Source organism: Arabidopsis lyrata, assembly GCF_000004255.2.
Source record: "Arabidopsis lyrata subsp. lyrata unplaced genomic scaffold ARALYscaffold_2, whole genome shotgun sequence".
NCBI classification, from domain to species: domain Eukaryota; kingdom Viridiplantae; phylum Streptophyta; class Magnoliopsida; order Brassicales; family Brassicaceae; genus Arabidopsis; species Arabidopsis lyrata.
Window position 1 is genome coordinate 12,961,959 of NW_003302554.1, and position 21,800 is coordinate 12,983,758.

The 21,800-nt window shown below is 35.1% G+C and overlaps 3 protein-coding genes and 3 long non-coding RNA genes across 7 annotated transcripts; 2 read left to right on the forward strand and 4 right to left on the reverse strand.

The window, feature by feature from the left end:
* Positions 1-1,318: 1,318 nt before the first annotated feature.
* LOC9324714 (acyl-acyl carrier protein thioesterase ATL3, chloroplastic) lies at positions 1,319-7,629 on the reverse strand. 2 transcript variants are annotated; one of them, XM_021010116.1, is made up of 5 exons: positions 6,964-7,629; positions 6,720-6,820; positions 5,620-5,729; positions 5,433-5,528; positions 1,319-1,381 (listed from the first exon to the last, which is right to left on the reverse strand). In XM_021010116.1, exons 1-5 carry the CDS (start codon positions 7,107-7,109, stop codon positions 1,334-1,336), a joined length of 501 nt encoding a protein of 166 aa, XP_020865775.1. In that variant the 5' UTR covers positions 7,110-7,629; the 3' UTR covers positions 1,319-1,333. The 2 variants fall into 2 exon arrangements, with proteins under 2 accessions (XP_020865775.1, XP_002888651.1); XM_002888605.2 differs by lacking the exon at positions 1,319-1,381 and adding an exon at positions 5,030-5,329 and having other exon boundaries at positions 6,964-7,616.
* Positions 7,630-8,215: 586 nt separating this feature from the next.
* LOC110231001 lies at positions 8,216-8,673 on the reverse strand. Its single transcript, XR_002334096.1, has 2 exons — positions 8,630-8,673; positions 8,216-8,452 (listed from the first exon to the last, which is right to left on the reverse strand). It is a non-coding gene; the product is annotated as an uncharacterized LOC110231001 (long non-coding RNA).
* Positions 8,674-8,827: 154 nt separating this feature from the next.
* Positions 8,828-10,674, forward strand: LOC9324715 (endonuclease 2). Its single transcript, XM_021035548.1, has 9 exons — positions 8,828-9,105; positions 9,185-9,356; positions 9,447-9,557; positions 9,653-9,708; positions 9,785-9,868; positions 9,941-10,033; positions 10,117-10,181; positions 10,290-10,363; positions 10,440-10,674. The coding sequence occupies exons 1-9, from the start codon at positions 8,983-8,985 to the stop codon at positions 10,532-10,534; spliced, it is 873 nt and encodes a 290-aa protein (XP_020891207.1). The 5' UTR covers positions 8,828-8,982; the 3' UTR covers positions 10,535-10,674.
* LOC110231000 lies at positions 9,055-10,305 on the reverse strand. The gene is made up of 4 exons (XR_002334095.1): positions 10,208-10,305; positions 9,420-9,875; positions 9,231-9,329; positions 9,055-9,145 (listed from the first exon to the last, which is right to left on the reverse strand). It is a non-coding gene; the product is annotated as an uncharacterized LOC110231000 (long non-coding RNA).
* On the reverse strand, positions 10,632-11,625 carry LOC9323240 (universal stress protein A-like protein). Its single transcript, XM_021035549.1, has 4 exons — positions 11,376-11,625; positions 11,199-11,290; positions 10,956-11,074; positions 10,632-10,865 (listed from the first exon to the last, which is right to left on the reverse strand). Exons 1-4 carry the CDS (start codon positions 11,566-11,568, stop codon positions 10,787-10,789), a joined length of 483 nt encoding a protein of 160 aa, XP_020891208.1. The 5' UTR covers positions 11,569-11,625; the 3' UTR covers positions 10,632-10,786.
* Positions 11,626-13,012: 1,387 nt separating this feature from the next.
* Positions 13,013-20,339, forward strand: LOC110230644. Its single transcript, XR_002333776.1, has 4 exons — positions 13,013-13,254; positions 13,403-13,423; positions 13,508-13,572; positions 20,125-20,339. It is a non-coding gene; the product is annotated as an uncharacterized LOC110230644 (long non-coding RNA).
* Positions 20,340-21,800: the final 1,461 nt, after the last annotated feature.

Sequence of the window (21,800 nt, forward strand, 5' to 3'; positions counted from 1 at the left end):
GGTTTAATATATTCGTTAATTTGATAATACAGTTGTTGAAATAAATAATGGCAACTAGTAAGAACTAATCAATAAATAAACATGTTGACATTTTGGTGTTTCCATGGAAAAAATATATTTATATAGTTCTTGATCATCCATTAATGTTTTTCAGATCACCTTCTGCTCCTTAAATTGTTTGAAACAAAATGTTGTTTCTTGATTAAATTCTTTACACTTCGATAAATACTTTTGTAATTCATGGTTAAGAAATGTATCTCGAAAGGACTAATACTTTTAGTTGGTAAAGATTTATGGTAAAAAATATTTCTTCTTATCATGAATGATAAAATTGTAAAGCGACAAATCACGAAAAGCAGCTGAGGTTTCGCCTGATGAAACCATACACCTGAAATGTTTAAAGTTCCAACATTTACTTCTATTATTATTTTTTTCTTATGGTCATCCAAATACCTAGAAACGACGATTATAAAACAAAATAAAAAAAATAGTGACGCATTGTAACCCATATGTTTTTTTTTTTTTGATTACGCATCATGTACAGAATCTAGTAGATTCAATCGACTTGTTTTGGTTTCCAAATAAAAGACAAAGATTGTGTTCTATGAAGGTGCCACTGCTCGACATCTAGGGTTCTAGTGTTTACCATGAAACGTTACGTGTCCTTTTATTTTCTTAAGTTTTGAGCTTTTATTCTAGTATTACATTTTGGAGTTTAGGAAACAAACGTATAAGATTATCAACTTACGAGCCTCCTCATGACTCACCGCAACATTAGCGCCACATGAATTTTACATAAATTATATTCTCGATCATGTAGTACATTTTGGAGTTTAGGAAACGAACGTATAAGATTATAAACTTTCGAGCCCTCATGACTCACCGCAACATTAGCCACACGAATTTGAGATAAATAAATTCGATATACTATTTGGATCATGTAGTACATTTTGGAGTCTAGGAAACGAACGTATAAGATTATCAACTTACGAGCCCTCATGCCTCACTGCAATATTAGCCACATGAATTTTACATAAATTCGATTGTTTATTTGTGTTTTACAGTTTTAGATCATTTCAAACGTATTTCTGTTTTCTCATGTACCGATTCTTCAGTTGCTTACGCGCATGTTAGTTGGCTTGTAACGGCGGGAGAAATCCAATGTTGCATTTTGAGTTATCCCAATATACAGATTTGTTTTAGTTATAAATATATATGGGCTTATTGATAGGCCCACTACGGAAGGCTGATGAGGTGAATTAAACGGTGTCGTTTTTGGCGAACAAATGTAGGCGTATTGATTAGATGGGGGGATACGATTACGAACATGACGTTACTTGTTGTCAAGCCAAACAGCTGTTCCTTTGGCCTCCAATATAGGCTGCTTTGTTTTATAGATATATATCAAAAGGATCCGAATTAGTAATACAGGTAAGAAACTTATCAAATAAAACACAAAGGCTTAATTAGTGAGAATATTAACCTCTTGATTAGGAAGTTTAAAGATGAAATGATCGAAAGTGAATACGCGCAGCAGATGTCCCCGATATACTATAGATCACAAATTATTGTAATTGATCCGAAACGACCGTGGATAGATTAATAAACATTTTATATATTATAACTATAAAAATATATAGTTTCTTATGTGTCAATGCTTGGTTGGTTATGTTGTCTATTGGTTGGGTTATTGATTTCGTGAAAGGAATTTATAATCTTGTGGAGAATTCATGCTACAAGATGAATTGTTCATACTACACACCCAAAGTTGAAATTTAGAAATTTTTGGAAAATGTGTTGTAGTGATGAATTTGAGTTCATGCTATTTGTTTGTGATTGCAAAATGCTTATATGAAATGCTTTCATGCTTCCTCAAGCTTAGATGAACACATCTTTTTTATTGGTGGATTGATTTGGGTGACTTATACATCCATTAATTTTTATTGTGAAATTGAAACTGTCGGCACAATGACACCAAACAGCATGCATAGAGCAAAAAAAAAAAAAAAGATTGAAAGAATATGCAACACCCCATCACTATGAAAGAAGGAGAGTCCCTCATCAATGAGAAGAATGAGACATAAAAGTTGGAAAAGGAGATGTTGGAGGCAAAGATCACCAGATCAAGCATCATGTCATACTCAAGCCTTGTTTTATCGGTCAAGAAAAAGGATAGAAGATGGATATTATGTGTGGACTTTAGTGCTTTAAACAAAGCAACCATCCCAAACATATATCATATATCCATCATAGAAGAGTTGTTAAATGATTTACAGAGGACAGTCATGTTTTCCAAGTTTGATCTCAAATCTAATTACCATCAAATCATCGGGAAAGAGGTATGACGTAGAGAAAACAAATTTCAAGATCCGTGAGGACTATTATAAGTTTTTGGTGATGCTAATTGGACTCACTAATGCTACATCCACATTTAATAGTGTTATGAATGACATTTTCATACTTTACCTCAAAAAATTATTCGAATTGGTGATAGCTATGTTAGCAATTTTCTAATATCCATTGTAAAAATGCCCGATAAATTTTGAAATTAGTTTATAAGCCACAAGCTTAGGTAGTTTCTCTTGTGCTCTGATGGTTTCGTCAAAAGCTATAAAATAGTCACACTTATGCAATCCAAGTAATTTTTTAAGGTACCATTTATACTTGATTATTATGCTAAGTACTTGTCTAAATAATTTTGTTGTTAGTTTAAGGAAAGAGGAACTACATATCAACGTAGAACAAATACACTTTGTATATTTATGAAAAAATATTATAGATATGAGGTCGCAAATATTTGCGATGAATAATTGTATAGTATTATTTGTCTTAAATTTTGGTACAACATATGTAACTAATAGTTGGATTCCAAAACTACATTCTTATCGTTCAAAATTTTTGGTTCAAACAATAAATAAAATAAAGATCGAGACAAATATCTCCCGCATTGTCTCTTTTTTCTTCTCTCATTCTTTTCTGCAAACATACACACACAAAAATAACTGACGAACTCTGAAACTTTCACCCTCCAGCCAACACGTTTTTTTTATGTGCTCCACAAAACATTTTTTTGACCAGGTTTTAAGCCATCCACAAGAGAGGGGATCCATCATTGAAGAGTTGTGTGTGCATAGGTCAATCGGTCGAAGTGGAAAAAGCACAGTAGGTTATGTTATCTACAATGTGGTTTACAACAACACTTGCTTGTTTTAAAACCCAATCAAAACGCTCCTTAAACTTTATTTTACAAAAAAAAAACAAACAAACCAATTCTCAAGAGCTTGTTAAGCTTTTATCATCCCACACAAAATCGTTCGATGATCATTCAATTGAGCCAAGATCCTATAAGATAAACATAAAACAACAATCATAAAAGAATTGAAGAACAAAGAGGAGAGGAATGGAACAAAGAGAAGAAAATGACATGTTTTCACATAGAAAAATATACCTTGTAGTATACTACTTACTACCACTTCATTGGATCTCATATTCATTTTCCAATTTGAAAAAGCAAACTAGGAGTAAAAAAAAAAACTCAAGTCTCATAAATCTTTTGGTTAAAACCGTTTGGTTTTGTATAAGATTAATGAGAGGAGTGATAAACTCGGAGATAAGAAATGCTTGAGTTAGTCGGACATTATGTTATAAAACAAATTGATGAGCAATCCATTAATATGAATGTCGTCGGGATCCTGGTACATCACCACCATAACATGATGGTATCGTAGCGATTGTATATCTCTCTAATGCACCAACTCAAGTGCTCTGAGCATGTTTGTAATTGGGGTAGATGTGATTTTTTAGGCCTTCATTCATGTTTGATATTTTCTCTAAGAAGAAGCCCCATATATTTCTTGTTCTAATACAGACAGTCATCTCCGCGCCAATAATTTTGCCGACTCGCCTTCAACAATTATCAAGGTGCATTCGTCGGAATGCTCTTGACGTACTAAATCTACTTGATTTGGATTTGGAACGAGAACTGCACATGAACTGTTCGCTATAGAAACCACTATTAGGTCTAGTCTTTAGCTTGCACATACTTATATTCACATTCAAGTGTTTTGAAGTCATGACCAAGATATTTCCAAAAATATTTTTCCTTTGTCCATATGGTTTAAACATCAAAAAACTTAGGGTGGTTCTGCATTTTACAAACTTAGACAATATTCCATTAATTGCTTGTCATAGGTTCTCTCAGAAAGTTGACATTGTATAGTAGTATAGTACTAATAATGAAATATATAGACCTTAGAAACAAGGAAAGACACATTTTGGAGTCTAGGAAATATATATATATATATATATATATATGTTGAAGTACATTTTATTTAATATTCAAATATCCAAACAACTTTACAATTAATTATCTACTAGCTATATAACCAACACAATTAAAAGTTTAACATTAATTATAAAATTTTCATATAATGTTCCACAGTTAATAATATAGATATTTAGAAGATTTAGTTATAATTTAATATTATAATTATTCTATTATCTTGTTTGATTTTATTTTATAAATATTTTGGAATCATCATATAATAGATAAAGTTAATAAAATTCTAATTCTTTTCATATATTGTGATTAGGAATTTTAGAAAACGGAAATATATTACTCAATTAATGAAAAATTAAACAGTTCAACGTCCCACATTGGCTAAAATGTTTAGACATATAAAAAATTTGAGATAACACAGGACGAGTTATATCGCGGGACGAGTTATATGGCAGAACATGTTTGAATCGACATTAATAAAAATGTAAAATATTATTAACCAGACGCTTCAATACGGGTTAAATCCTCATTTTATTATTTTGTTAACAGTACCAATATTTTTTTTTGTTAAAATCGATACTATATTAGACATGTCAAACTAAACTACTTTAATTAAATTTATGTAAAACAAAAATTTACAAATCCTAGTATGTGTATAAGATTATGAACTTACTAGCCTCATGACTCAATGCAACATTAGCCACATGAATTTTACATTTAATTTTTGGTTATGCATTTGTATTTTTACAATGAGTTCAACTTTTGTGTTTTTGTTTTCTCATGTTATGCACAAGTTCGGTGGCTTGTAACGGCGGGAGAAATCCAATGTTGCATTTGGCATTTGCATTATCCGAATATACATATTTATATTTATAAGACATGGGCTAATCACAGGCCCATTAAGTAGATTTAATTGGTCTGATGAGTGAATCAAACGGCGTCGTCTTGGCGTAGGAAGTGAACAAATTTAGAGCGTATCGAAGATGGGATACGAACAGGACGGTACTTGTTGTCAAGCCACACAGCTATTCCTTTCGCCACCAATATAGGCTGCTTTGTTTTTTATATATATCAAAAGCATCCAAATTAGTTAGTAATTCACAAGTAAAAAAACTTATCAACTAAAACACAAAGGCTTATTGAGAATATTAACCTCTTGATTAGGAAGTTTAAAGATGAAATGATCAAAGTACATACGCGCAGCAGATGTTCCCGATATCCTTGCTTTCACCACAAATTTGTCTCCGCTCTGTTCAAAGAGATGAAATGAATATACCACAGCACATTGACATGGCATATGTGAGGTAGTAAGTTGAGGAGAAGATGGACATTATTATTACACGTAAAGGTGCAAGGAACTTCATTGTCAACTCTGAAATAGCTAAGGCTTCCCCAGAACGTGCTACTTCGTCACAGTTGATACCGATACTCTCTAGAAACTCATGTCGACCTTTAGTTAGAAAGATATCAACAAGTAAGAGCTGGTTAGAATGAGATAAGAAACACATACCTCGACTCTAAACCACAAAGCCATCCACTTCCCAATATATGCCGAAGATAAATGCAAAAAGCAAGACTCTAAACTTAACGAGCAAGATCTTAATATATATATCATTCTTCCAATCACATTCAGAAAATGTATGAAAAGGTTTCCAATTAGAGTCAGAAAAGGAGTAACTATTGATCATGCAGTCCAGCTTCTGTCAAGAATACAATCTGATACTACTCTTTGACAGTAGAAATAGACACAATCTCAAGCAGCAAGAGTGCAACCGAATTACTAGCAAATAACTAGTACCAACATCTTGTCACACTTAGTCTGACGATACTCTCTAGTTCAACTCAACCACATTCAAAAATGATCCAGTTGACTCAGGAAAGGAGTAAGTTTGATCCTGCGGTCCAGATTCTGTCAAGCATACGATCTGAAACTCCTCTTTAACAACAAAAATGTACACAATCTTGCAAAAAAACGATTTACTCGCAAGATTCTAAACATAGTAGCAAGATCTTGACACATTTACTCCTCTACTCTAAATTTCAACTCAACCACATTCACAATAAGACTCAGAAAAGGAGTAAATATTGATCATGCAGTCCAGATTCTGTCAAGAACACGATCTGAATTCTGAAACAGCAACATCGCAAACTTAACTAGCAAGAATCTAAACTTATTAGAAAGATCTTGTCACATTTAATCCAAAAGCCCTAAAGTCTACTCCACTACATTGAAAAAGTAACTTTGATCATGCAGAGTCCAGATTCAGTCAACTAAACGATTCGAAACCCTTCTCGACAATAGAAAAGTACACAATCGGAAGCAGCAACGTCAAAAACTAGCAAGACTCTAAACATAGTAGCAAGATCTTGACACTCTCAAGTACATTCAGAAATGTATAAACAATTTCAACAATCAGAAGCAGCAACATTGCAAACTAACCGTGTTGACAGTAGTTTGCGTAAACAGCATTATTCACAACACCAAATTGATCCAATTCATAATCACGAACTTTGAGCTCAACCTCATGGAACTCACTCATCCTGTACAACAATATCGAAATTTTCAATCAGAATCATTAGATCAATGAAAGCTCGACAAAATTGAATCCAGAAACTCAATTGCACAATAACGGATCCGATTTCGCTAGAGAAGCAAATATGAAATTAGAGAGATGTGTGTGTACCCTTTGCCTCCTTTAAGATCGAGAAATGCGAGAGGCTTGAAGGTCTTTGCGCTCCGGAGAGGAAGCATAACCGGTCGTCTTGATGAATTCGGAAACACCATAGACATTGCCGGAGCCGCCGTTCCGGTGCCCGTAATTTGAAACATTCCGGTTGTTTTTTTTTATTTTATTAAAGCGCGGTCGTGAATATATATATATATATATGCCCCGAGTAGGCGATTCCCAAACCTGAGAAAAGTAGCTACATGTGAAGAATAAATGGTCCCTTGACTCGATTGGTTCTCGACAGAAAACACATTTAGAGTTCACTCCCACATTCCATGATCTCATTATGTCTCCTCTAATTAACCGATTATGTGTTGCAAGCCACACAATGAACGAGTACTTGGGCCTGAGGGTAGCTTGAGGAAACCAAATCCCCTTGTTTAGAATTACGCTGTTGACTATCACATCACATTGTTTTCCGGTTTCCGTGATGATACAATGCATGTGGCACGATTCTTGAATCCATCAAGAGAGACACCAAGTCTGTGTGGCACGATTCTTGAATTCATCAAGTGAGACACCAAGTGGTTAAATGAGCAACCAAAATTGAAGTGGAAGGGATGCTTGTAGATAAAGAACTCTTTCACTACTCACTAGTAAACAACAAAAAAGTGCTCAAACTACTTCAATACCACTTGACAAGAATATATTATGTACTAAATTCTTAAACAAGTCTACTAAAACACTATGTTGCATGGAAACGGAAGCGGGTACGCGGAAGCGGAATCGTTTAGAAGCGCTGAAGCGATTTTTTAGAAAATTTTACGGAAGCGGTACGCGATGGAAGCGTATAGTATATATAAAGAATATCTATATATATGTATATATATAACTAAATATTAAACATTATATCATATTACAAGTTATATTAACCCCACAAATCTAATAAATAAATTTTAAAAACTAAACTTAAAAATTAAACCAATTTTTACAACAAACAAAATCAAATAATTCAAGAAAAAAATTATAACACTATATTCATTCTTTTTTTAAATAACATCAAACAAAATCGTTTCAAATTATGTATATTATAGGTAAAAATATTATCAAATTCAAGTCTCTCGAAATTAATCTAAATTAATTAATCATTTATAATATCTCTCACATATTAGATTCATGTCATTGCTATTTTCTAAACATGATTTTGTTAAAAATAAAATACAAATATTAGTATGCAAAATTTTTAGTTTGAGTTTGTTTGTATAAAAATAATAATTTCATGTTTTATTTGTAAAATTGAATTTATAAAATGGAAGCGCAAGCTTCCAAACCGGAATCGTAAGCTTCCAACGAGCTTCCAAAGTGGAATTTTTGGAAACGCGATGGAAGCGAGATTCCGAAAGCTTCCAAGAGCTTCCGATTCTGACTAAGATTCCGAAGCGGGAAGCGGACCTCCGACGAAGATTCCGTGCTTCCTAGCACAACGTCAAAATTCATCTAAAAACTAGCTTATATATGAGTGAATGTGATTTTATAAAACACTAGTTAGTTTTTGGATGAGTTTTATGAGTTAGTTTTATGTTATGAAAATAGCGTCTTGTTTTATAAAAAAAACTTCTTTTATATGCCAATTAGTTACTGGAAACGTCAACTAGATAGAGAGGTAAGTAAAAAAGCTTACCTATAGACACAGATCACAGATCCAACAGAAGCAAAACGAAGAAAGAAGTAAAATCCATTTGATTTCACACACGATTCATTTCCTAAACTGACAAAAAGAAAAAAGATACAGTATCTACCAAATCATAATATACCCATTTCTTTCTTTTGACCTTTAAAAGCTTTTCACACACTTGGCCAAAAATAAAAATACAAAAGAAGCTTTCACACATCAACACATATCCCTAAACACATAAATCTTTGGAATTTACTTCCTTGTACGTCTCTATTCTTTATCAGCATATATAAACAAGAGCCAAATGAAAACTCACTCATCTCGTAAAAACAACAACACACATTTCAAAGAACTCTGAGATGGCAAACCAAAGATGGTTACATGTAGTGATGATGATCATCACTGTTTGGCTTCTTTATGCAGCACCTAGCATCCATGGCTGGGGGAAAGAAGGTCATGAAATCATCTGTAAAATCGCGCAGGTTTTGATTTTTCATCTTCTTTCGTCTTTTAGTTTTGAATCTATATACGTAAAAACTAATACGTTAAGGAGAAGAACAGACTAGGTTGGATGAAACCGCAGCAAAGGCGGTGAAAGAGCTGTTACCTGAATCCGCAGAAGGAGACTTGTCTAGCTTGTGTCTTTGGGCTGATCGTGTCAAGTTTAGATACCACTGGTCTTCTCCTCTTCATTATATCAACACTCCTGATGCATGTTCATACCAATACAATAGTGAGCTTTTTTATAATATCCATGTCACAAAACAATCAAAAGCATAAGTGTTATGATTCCAACCACATTTTCTTTGTTTCGAGTCCAAAGGGGACTGCAAGGACGAAGCTGGAGAGAAAGGAAGATGTGTTGCAGGAGCCATTTACAATTACACCTCACAGCTTCTTTCCTACAACACTGCAGCTTCATCTCAGTCACAGTGTAGTACCAAAACGTTGCCACCTTTTTGCTTTTCACCAATTTCCTCATCTTTTATCTCCCTCTCATGTTCCGTTTCTATTTTTTCTTGTCGTCAGACAACTTAACCGAGGCCCTGCTCTTCGTGTCCCATTTCATGGGTGATATCCATCAGGTATTATTATAAAATTCAATCAAGATAACCGGTTTCTTATTTGAGTATATCTGAATATCATAGTTGTAAAATGCAGCCTCTACATGTGGGTTACGCTTCAGACAAAGGAGGGAACACCATCGAAGTGCACTGGTACAGCAGAAAAGCTAACCTCCACCATGTAAGAACTGCCAAACGCATATATAATTTCAGCATCAGATAATACAAAGTTCTAAACTTAAGATTTATACAGATATGGGATTCCAATATTATCGAAACTGCTGAAGCAGATCTCTATAACTCTGAACTAGAAGGAATGGTGGATGCACTCAAGAAGAATATCACGGTACTCATGCATCAAAAAGACTGTTCTCTACCTGTATGCTACAAAGTGTTTCTGATTTGTTGACATATTTTTATAAAATGCAGACAGAATGGGCAGATCAAGTTAAGAGATGGGAGAGTTGCACAAAGAAGACGGCATGTCCAGACATGTAAGTCAGATACAAGATTACAGTACCTTTGAATAAAAGTGATTGTTCTTCAAGCCGGCACGAACCAGATTTAACGTCCACTTGCTTTCCCCTGTAAACTTCACACAGATATGCATCCGAAGGAATTCAAGCAGCCTGTGACTGGGCATACAAGGGGGTAACTGAAGGAGACACTCTAGAAGGTAAAGAATTCACCCAAAAAACTATGATGATTCACAAAAGAAAGAAGCTAACAAAAACGTAATGTCATCTTCGCAGATGAATACTTTTATTCACGTCTACCAATAGTGTATCAGCGCTTAGCACAAGGAGGGGTGAGACTGGCAGCTACCCTAAACAGGATTTTCGGTTGAAGCCGAGTTTATAGCATTTGATTACTCTAAGCCTGTCTTAGTATCAGTTTGAGAACTGCATGTTGAAACTAAGAAATTGCAGACTGCAAGCCCCAAGCAAGGCAAATCTCTTTATTTATCAAACAAAATTTATGTGTACTCACAAAGTATCTTCTTCAAACAGTAATAATCAAGCAGAGCATTATTATCATCAATATGTTTACTTTACAACACACACATCAAGCCAGGGTTCTCGATAATGAGAAGAGGTCTTCAAGCTTTTGTCCTCACCACAAGAACTGGACAATTAGCATTGTTAACACAGTAATTGCTAACACTCCCAAGGAAAGTCCTGTCCATACACATAGAACGTAAGAAACATTATCATCTTCGAAAACTAACCTCGTCAACAATCTTAATGTTCAGTTCACTAATTACACACCTTTGTAATGCTCCTTTACCATGGCTTCCAACAACAAGCATATTAACACCAAGCTTCTCAGCAGCTTCACATATGGCTTCTTTAGGATTTCCAAATTCCAACACCTTTCTTGGAGTTACCTGATAACATAACCAAACCATGCAAGATTTAACCAATAACATTCTGATAACAATGCGTTTGAACTAATTTCATATGACTGAAAGATCCTAAAAACAAACAAATACGATTGCGATGGAGACAAACCCCAATCTCAGCACAAATTTTGGTCCCTTCCTCAAGCCGATTCAATCCAGCGTTCCTATAATTCTCTTGCATTGAATTTATCAGCTCAATCGCTACAACACAGAAGGTAAAATTCAAACTCAATTTCAAAATCAAACCACAAATGAAATCGAAGATGAAGATGAAGAAGATACTAACGAGCGGCGCCATAAGAGGAAGCATAAACACAGCTGAGATCGAGTGGAGGTTGAGCAGTGAAGAGGATGATATCGGAATCGGCGAGGCTATCTTTGAGATACACAAGCGTCCATTGAAGAGCACGTTTACTACATTCGCTTTCATCAATCGCCACCATCACTTGCTTCTTCAAGCTTTTCTCTTCTTCCGCCATGGCTTTCTTCTCCGTTGTGATCGATCGTCCGATGACTATATAGAAAGTGAAAAAACCGGAGGTGTTGTTGTTTATTAGGGGTGGGCACGGAGCGGATATCCGGGTTTTTAGTGGTATTTGTTATTCGATTCGTTTTTTCCGAATACTAAGTTTTTCGATTCGTATTTGCTTTGTTAGTGACCGGATATCCGGTTGTTCGAATATCCGTTAAAATCCAAACTATTTGCCGGATATTCGATCTGTTAAGTATTTGTTTAAAATTAAACAAAAAAAAATTTAATAACTAAAATATAATCCAAAAATTGTAAAATTTTATTAAAAATAGTAATATTTTATCAAAAATATGTATATTTCTCCTTTAATTATTCAAACTAGTAGTTCAAATAATTAATTCAGAGATTAAAAATTATAAAACGCTTACAAGAATAATAAAATTATAATTTATATATGTAATAATATATATATGTATGTATTCCGGAGCGAATCGGATATCCACTAATTTGAATTATAGTATTTGATATTTGCTCCGATTTTTACGAGTATCTATTTTTAATATTTGATTTGCTTCGAAAAGTTACGGATATCCAGATTTTTCAAATCGAATCGAATCGAATAACGGATCGAACCAAATCTAACGGATATTTTGCCCAGCCATGTTTATGACTTGGTGATTTGATTTTCTCTTCATAGAGAAAAGTCAGCATGATGACGTGTCGATTCCATAGAGGAAGGCACGAGGTTTTTCTGGAGATTTTTAAATCTATGGGCCTGATCCAGTTTCGGTTTTCGTTTTATACTAATTCGTCTTTGCTTTATTAATGACATATTAACTAATTGTGTAGATTCCATAAATACGTTTTTTCCTTCTAAAGTTCAAAGAATAAATGAAATATAGTTTGAAAGTTGATGTTTTAATATACAGTAAAACCTCTATAAATTAATAAAATAATATTTTTTTTGAAAATCTTATGTAATTATGGTCCCATCAATACCATAAATTAATAATTGTACAAACTTATCAATATATATATAGATTATGTAAAATATTTAGTGAAATACGAATATACTATTATTAGTTTTTCATAAATTTGTATTAATTCTTGGTAGATTTCAATTCTAATATATTTACTATATCTTAAAATCTTTTGTGTTATTTTCTAAGCTTAACAATTTATTTTCTACTTATAATTTTTTTTTGAAAGATATTAATTATAAAGAAAAAACTACTTTTCATATAATAATTTTAAGAGATTACAAAATTAGTAAAATCTCTCTATTTATCGATAAATTAATAAATTCTCTCGGTCTCGATATTATTAATTTATGAAGGTTTTACTTTAAAAATTCATAAAAATTTTCATATCCCCACCCCCAAAAAAAAAAAAAAATGACTCTCATTTAATGAAAGTTATTTCTTATTTGTCGGCAAAAATAAATAAATCAACGTAGACGTCAAAACTCGGGAAAAGAAAAGAAAGAAAGAAACCAGAATAAGCCCATTTTAATTTGGGCCTATTTTCTACAAAGTTAAGGCTTTAAAATATGATACGGGCCGGGGTAACACAGCAAACTTGAGCCCTTAACAATTACACCAAAGAAGAAAAAAACCCTTTAGTTTCTCTGACAATTCTGAGTCTTCCTTTGCCCGTACGTTGACGAGAAGCCGATTTCCGACTTGCAAAGATGGTCAGTCTCTGCTTTAAATTTGATGTTTTCTAATTCATCCCCTATTCGAACGCCTAAATTCATTGGCTTGAAACACAAGTGTTTTTTTTTTTTAAAACTTTTCTACTTGCTATGATGGGCACTAAGATGTCTTTGAATTTGTTAACAGCCTCTGGGAATCTGTAGTAAGGTAAAAATCTGGACTGCTTGTTTTGTTCTTTATCATATCTTTTTATTATTCGATTTGTTGACACGGTTTACATGTTTGGATCAGTTTGAATTTTCCAAAATAACACCCTGGTCAGTATTATCGGTGGATCTCCATCCAGAAGAACCATGGTACTTTCTATTGTTTTCTAATCTCAATTTGAAACAGAATTTGCAAGAAACAGAGACTTGAAACTTGCATTGAATAAAATTCAAAGATAGTCTTTAAATAGACTTTTCAAGATAAACAAACTGCAACTCCTAAACTTACTACTAGCTAAACGCCCGAGTCTTTCTCCGACAAAGGAGGTGACTTATTCAAAACGAAAAATAGAACAAAACACAGCACCTCTCCCTTAAACTGAAACTCCAATCTTCAGTTTACTCTTCTCTGATCCTTACTCCCATTCTTTCACGAAGATCCTCGAACACCTCTCGTCTCACAGCCTTGGTCATGATGTCTGCAAGTTGGTCTGCAGTAGCACAGTAATCAAGCCTGATAGTTCCTTCTTTCACCAGTTCTCTAAGAAAATGATACCTCACATGAATGTGTTTGCTCCTTCCGTGTAGCACAGGATTTCTTGACAACTTTATAGTGGAACTGTTGTCACAGAACACAAGTGTACCTTCTTCTTGTCTGCAACCAATCTCCTCTAACACATTTCTGAGCCATATCGCTTCACAAGCACCAAATGCAGCAGACACAAACTCAGCTTCAGTTGTTGATAAAGTCACGATGGGCTGCTTCTTTGATGCCCAAGCAATAGCTCCTCCTCCTAACATGAACACAAACCCGGACGTACTCTTCCTGTCATCAACATCACCAGCGTAATCACTGTCGACAAACCCGATCAGCTCAGCAACTCTCCCACGTTTATACTGAATCCCGTAACCTTGAGTTCCCTTCACGTATCTCAAGATTCTCTTCAGCGCAAGCATGTGCATCTCAGTTGGGCTTTCCATGTACCTACTAACAAGATTTACAGAATAAATCAAGTATGGTCGTGTGGTGGTTAGGTACCTCAAACTCCCAATGAGTTGTTTATACTTGGTTGAATCCACTAGTTCTCCAGCTCCTTCCTTGGTTATCTTTTGTCCTGGCACAATTGGATTCTTGACTGGGTTGCAATCTTCCATTCCATAAGTATTGAGAATCTCTGCAGCATATTTCCTTTGGTTAATGAAAATACCCGTTTCATCTTGAATAACTTCCACTCCCAAGAAATATTTCATTTTTCCCAAGTCTGTCATTGAGAATTCCTCCATCATCGATGTCTTGAACTTCTCAATCATATCCATTGAACTTCCTGTGTAAATGAGATCATCAACATAAACACTTACAACCAAAACATCACTACTCTCCTTCTTCACGAACAGAGTATGCTCACAGTAGCACTTTTCGAACCCTTCCTTGATAAAGTAACCCTCTATGCGGCTATACCATGCTCTCGGAGCCTGTTTTAGTCCATATAGGGCTTTCTTCAACTTGTATACCTTATTGGATTCTTCTTCAACTTCGAATCCCTTAGGTTGCTCAACAAACACGTCCTCCTTCAAGTCTCCATGTAGGAAGGCACTCTTTACATCAAGTTGAAAGACTCTCCAATCTCTCTCTGTTGCTAAGGCGAGTATTAACCGGATTGTATCCCACTTAGCGACTGGTGCAAATACCTCATGAAAGTCTACTCCATATCGTTGATGGTACCCTTTTGCGACCAGTCTTGCCTTAAATTTGTCGATTTCTCCTTTCTCGTTGAACTTGGTTTTGAAGATCCATTTCAACCCAATTACTTTTCCTTCTTCCGGCAGCTCAACCAGTTCCCATGTGTTATTCTCTTCTATTGAGGCTATCTCAGCTTCCATAGCCTTTCTCCATACCTCCATCTGAACCGCTTCTTCAAAGTTTCCTGGATCTTCTGGTCCAACAAACATCGCAAACATCTCATCTTCTTCTTCTTCTGCTATAAGAACCTTTGCGTTTCCGATGACATAATCTTTCATCCAAACAGGTGGTTGTCTCTGTCTAGCACCTCCTGTTTCAACAGACCGCAGATTTTGATTTTGATGAGCTGCTTCTTCTACTGCTTCTTCTTCTTCTTCTTGTTGCTCGGGTTGATCTGCGTCTGTACCCTCTTCCCCTGCAGGTTCTTTAACAGAATCTTCCCAAGCAAGCTCTTGTTCCGGCAGTTTATCTTCCCATTCCCAGCCTCTGGTTTCATCAAAGTGAACATCTCTACTAATCAAGATTTTTCCTGTAGCAGGATCATATAGACGATACGCCTTAGATTCCTTGCTTACTCCAAACATCACACACTTGATACTCTTCTCGTCAAGTTTGATTCTTCTCTGGTACGGCACCAAAGCATATGCTAAGCTACCAAAAATTCTCAAGTGCTCTACCGATGGCTTCCAATTACTCCACTTCTCTTCTGGTGTAATCTCTTTTAGAGCCTTTGATGGACTCCGGTTCAGTATGTACACTGCGTACTGAACTGTTTCAGGCCAGAACTTTCTTGGTACAGACATCTCCATCAGCATACATCGCGTCATGTTCATCACACTCCGATTCTTTCTTTCTGCGACTCTGTTCTGTTGTGGCGTGTAAGCTGCTGTGAGCTGTCTCTTAATTCCAAATCCTTTGCAGTACTCCTCAAACTCCTTTGAGTTGTACTCTCCTCCTCTATCTGACCTCAAACAGACCACCTTTTGACCAGATTCTCTTTCAGTTTCAGCTTTAAATTCCTTGAAGACCTGGAATGCTTCCGACTTCTCGGACAACAGATAAGTCCAATACTTTCTGCTGAAATCGTCTATAAAATTAAGGATATACCTTTTCCCGCTGGCTGATACAAGGTTTATTGGTCCACATATGTCTGTGTGAACTAGCTGCAGGACTTGAGTCGATTTCCACATGCTCTCCTTCGGAATAGACTCTCTGATCTGCTTTCCCTTTAGACAGATTTCGCATATCACATCTTTGTCTCCATGAGTGAGCTTTGGCAAACCCTTTACTATTTCCTTTTCTGCAAGTGATCTCAAGTCATGGTGATTAAGATGCCCGAATCTCTTGTGCCATAAATTGTCTTGAGCTTCGATCACTTGAAGACACCTTTTTCCTTCAGTCTTTCTAGCCTCTCTAACAGTTGCAACAATGGCAAACATGCGATTCTTTGTCATGATTGAGTGCATCACCATTCTCTGTTCCAACGTGTGCCACACTTCACACACATCGCCCTCAATTATGAATCTCAACCCCTTTTGTTGCAGCTGCCCAACGCTAAGGAGATTGTTCTTCAGCCCTGGAATAAAGTACACATCTGAGATTACTTGGTTTCTTCCATCAACTTCAAGTCTCAGCTTTCCTCTTCCTTCCACAGTCATTTTCCGGTCATCTCCCAGCCTCACATTCTGCTTGAAGTCGTGGTCCAACTCGATGAACCATTCTTTGACACCACACATGTGATTGCTGCATCCAGAATCGAGAAACCAAACATGTTTCTCTTCTTCGCCAATTTGTTCAACATGAGCCATGAGAAGCAAATCTTCCTCCATCTCTATGTAATTTGCCTCTTTCTCCCAGCTTGGACATTCTGCCTTGAAATGTCCCATTTTGTGACATTTGAAACACTCCACCGTGTCTCTGTTCACATGGCCACGTCCTCTTCCATGATAACCTCCCCATCCTCTTCCTCGGTTTGGACTTCCTCCTCTACCTCGTCCACCATCCGGTCTCCATTGTGTCTCAGCTTTTAAGACTCTATCTTCTACATCATGTCTGCTTAAATTCTGCTCATGAACCATCAACGAGCTTTGCAGACCATCTACTGTCATCATCTTAATGTCATTTAATTCTTCTATGGCACATACAACGTATGTGAATTTCTCCACCAGAGTTCTCAAGATCTTCTCTACTACCTTAGAATCTGGCATATCTTCACCTAGATTTCGCATATCATTGGTGACTTCCATCACTCTAGAGAAATATCCGGTGATTGTTTCTCCCAGCTTCATCTCAAGCACCTCAAAGCTCCTGCGTAATCTCTGCAGTTGTGCGCTTTGAACTCGATCGTTACCTTGGTATTTCCTTTTCATGGACTCCCACAAATCCTTAGATGTTTCCTTCTGCAAGATTGTCTTGAGGATTGTTTTATCTATTGACGCAAATAGATAGTTCTTCACTTTGTGATCCTTCACCGTCTTCTCCGCCAGCTCCGTCCTCTGCGGTCCGGTGAGAATCACGTTTCTCTCCGTCCTTGGAATTCTCGTCTCAATAATATCCCACCACTCCTTTGATCTTATCAGATTCTCCATGAGCATAGCCCAATGCTCATAGTCACCGTCGAATTTTGGTATGATCATAGACTCCTTCTCACTCATGATGTTTCTCTCTCTCGTACCAAGCTCGTAACAAGCTCTGATACCACTTATTGTTTTCTAATCTCAATTTGAAACAGAATTTGCAAGAAACAGAGACTTGAAACTTGCATTGAATAAAATTCAGAGATAGTCTTTAAATAGACTTTTCAAGATAAACAAACTGCAACTCCTAAACTTAAGCTACTAGCTAAACGCCCGAGTCTTTCTCCGACAAAGGAGGTGACTTATTCAAAACGAAAAATATAACAAAACACAGCAACTTCGAAACAAAGATGAGTAACTAAAACCCGCATGCCCAAACTCCACAGCCCAAATAATCAGTGAAACCCAATGAGTTTGGGCTGTGGAGTTTGGGCCTGCGGGTTTTAGTTACTCATCTTTGTTTCAAAGTTGCTGTGTTTTGTTCTATTTTTCGTGGTATGTTATCGAATGTATTGTTGAATTTTTTTTTTTTTTTTTTTTTTTTTAATATATATATATATTATTATTATAATAAATTGAATTAAAAACATCTGTCAAAACTTTAGATAATAATAAATTATAACTCCACCACGTAAGAGATGGCTGAAGTTGAACACGGACGGTACGTCTCGTGGTAACCCGGGACGACCTACAGCTGGTGGGGTGTTACGGGACAGCAATGGTATATGGTGTAGAGGATTCGCAGTGAACATAGGTTTGTGTTCGGCTCCTTTAGCTGAGTTATGGGCTGTCTATTATGGGTTGTTCATAGCTTGAGAAAAAAGAGCTACGCGGATAGAGTTGGAGGTGGACTCAGAGATTGTGGTGGGTTTTCTTACGACAGGGATTAGCGATTTGCATCCCTTTTCATTCCTAGTACGACTGTGCTATGGCTTCATTTCGAAGGACTGGATTGTCCGTATCTCTCACATGTATAGGGAGGCTAATCGTCTTGCCGACGAACTAGCTAGTGGAAGTATTTACAACGTTTTATGCTTTTACTTTACCGTTAGGTTTTCATAGTTTTCAACTTAGGCTTGATTTTGCTACTTCGATTATTTTTGAGGATGCTAGTGGTGCTACACGCCCACAAAACGTTGTTGTGTAATTTTTGTTTTTTTTTCTTAATAATATGGGAGACTAGTCTTCCTCATTCTACCCAAAAAAAAAAAAAAAAAAAATTATAACTCTAAAATACTAGATAACTCGTTTTTTTCTAGTTTGGTTCACCGAACCTTTTAATTACCATGAAACTGTTAATAAAAAATATTGTTTATATAGAATTACGATGGAAGTGGAAGTTTTATTTTTAAATAGAAAAATACCATTTTTTGGGTGCAAATGGTTGTTTAAAATTAAAAAGTTAAAAAAAAATAAATAATTATTAATCTGATTTTTTATCATTTGAGATGAATAAGTTAGAAAAATGATACAATCCATTCAACTTAAAAAGTTGAAAAAATGAATAAATTGTAAAGAAAATTTGTTCAACTTGTTCATCTCCTATTTCGCAAATGAATGAGTTGAATATTATTCAACCTTTTTCTTCCTTTTTCTTCTTCAACTCAAATGTTTCATTCGTATGCAACCATTTGTACTCCTTGGGTGCAAATGATTGCCTAAAATTAAGAAGTTGAAAGAGTTGAATAATCATTCATCTAATTTTTTACCATTTGAGATGAATAAGTTGGAAAAATAATTCAACCCATCAACTTAAAAAGTTAAAAAAGTAAATAAAATATAAATAATATAAAAGTTAAAAAGTTAGAAAATTTGTTTAACTTGTTCATCTCCTATTTCACAGAGAAATGAGTCGAATATTATTCAAACTTTTCTTCTTCAACTCATTTTTTTTCAATTTTTTTTATCAATAATCAACAATTTGGATCCACTTGTGTTTGGTAAAAAAAAATAATAATAAACAAAATAAACTTGTCCATATATATTAAAAGAAAATTTAGATGTTCACATTATTTGAAACACAAAATAAATTAAAAAATTATCACCATCATCATCACAAAAGCTCCATCTTGAGATGAGATAGACCAAAGTGTTGAACCTTTTGGCTGATTTGGCTAAATTTGCTGTACTTTTTTCTGTCAACTGGCTAAAAATTTCAGTTTCTGAACCGCTCTTTATTGTTCCGTCGCACATATCCTCCCTGAATCTTATTATATCACGAACCATCTCCAAATTCACCTATACTCTGGCCTTTTTATTAGACAGTCTCTTTTCATACTGTCTAAAAGAACTAAAATGTAATATTAGTTAGCATAGCTATGATATAGTAAATGGTATAACATATTAGAAGTAAACAGTTGAATTTGTTCTTACTTTCTTTTGCAGTGGGATATCTCTTTATTTCGCTGGTTGGAGTATATAGGTACATGTTGAGCGTGTGGATGTAGGAGATGAGACACAGACTTACCATCAACTCCTCAATCATAACAACCACTTTTGATTCTCATATTATATTAATTTGATATCGATAGAATCGTCTTGAGAGTGACTGAAAGACGGGAATGCATTAAATAATAATAAATTAATTACACTATAAAAAAGACATTCACAGGACGTGAAATATGTGGAATGCATTCATGCAAGATAAATTATAAGGGAGACACCCACGTCTATCTCACAGATGGGTGTTCCTTCAAAACTTTAAGTAACCCGCAGTCTAGGTACCTATTGGTAACTCAGTGATATGAATGACTATGGCAAACAAATCATCATCCTTCCATTGGCGAATTGAGTGATCCATGATACTCGAGACATAGAGTTTTCCTTCAGTTTTGTAAGTTATTCAACCATCAGCTGATTCAAGATCTTGTTCAACGTTAATATCTTACACACAATCATTTTGGTATTCAGAAAAGTTTTCAAAGAACACTATGCAATCATCTCATTCAATTGAGACAAGACCCTATAAGATAAACATAAAACAACAATTATAAAAGAATAAAAAAATAAAGAACACATGAATGGAACAAAGAGAAGAAGAATGACATGTTTTCAAAGAGACATATATGTAAAGTATACTTTACTATTACTTCACTGGATCTCATATTCTTTTCCAATTTGAAAAAGCAGCCTAGGAGTAAAACAGTTTATTTGCGCTAATCATGCATCAAACCTACACCAAGACCTCAATCTAATAAATCCTTTTTGTATCAATCGTTCTGTTTTTGTACAAGATTAATCACGCTAGAAGAAACTCAAATTATTTATCTTGAGAAACTCCGAGATAAAATAGTACTCGAGTAAGTCGGGCATTATGTTGTAAAACAAATTGATAAACAACCCATTAATGTGAATGTCGTTGTGTTCATAATCACATATTTGGTTACCACCAACATGATGAACATTATGAATTTCTAGTCATGCCATTTGAACTCATTAATACTACATTCACCTTTCAAAATGTGATGAATGGCTTTATTAACCCTTACCTCAAAAAGTTCTTGAAAGTAGGATAGCTATGTAGCTATGTTCGCATTTTTAATATATTCATTAAAAAAATGAAGGTAAATTTTGAAACTAGTTTAACCACAAGCTTAAGTAGTTTCTCGTATACTTTGATGGTTTTAGTCAAAAACTTTTAAATAGTCACATTTTTATATTCCAAGTAAATTTTTTTTAAAATGTATGATTATTCCTGGTTATTATTCTAAGTAATAATGTGTTGTATTTTTATCGGTTTTATGTCTTTATAGTTTTAGTGTTTTGTCGAGTCTAAGCGTCTTTTAGATGCTTTTAGGGTCCATCGAGTCGTTTTTAGTCATTTCAGGTGATGCAGTGAAGATGGATGAAGTTTGGAGCAAAAAGCATTGAAAAATACTCAAGGAGTATCAAAATACGTTCAGCCTAATGGACCCAACCTATTCACCTGACCAGAGGTAGGGCGGGTTAAAACATCTGCAGATCTGTCCAATTGACCCGACCTATTCACCCGACCAGAGGTAGGGCGGGTCAAAACATCTACTGATCTGTCCAATTGACCTGATCTATTCACCCGACCAGAG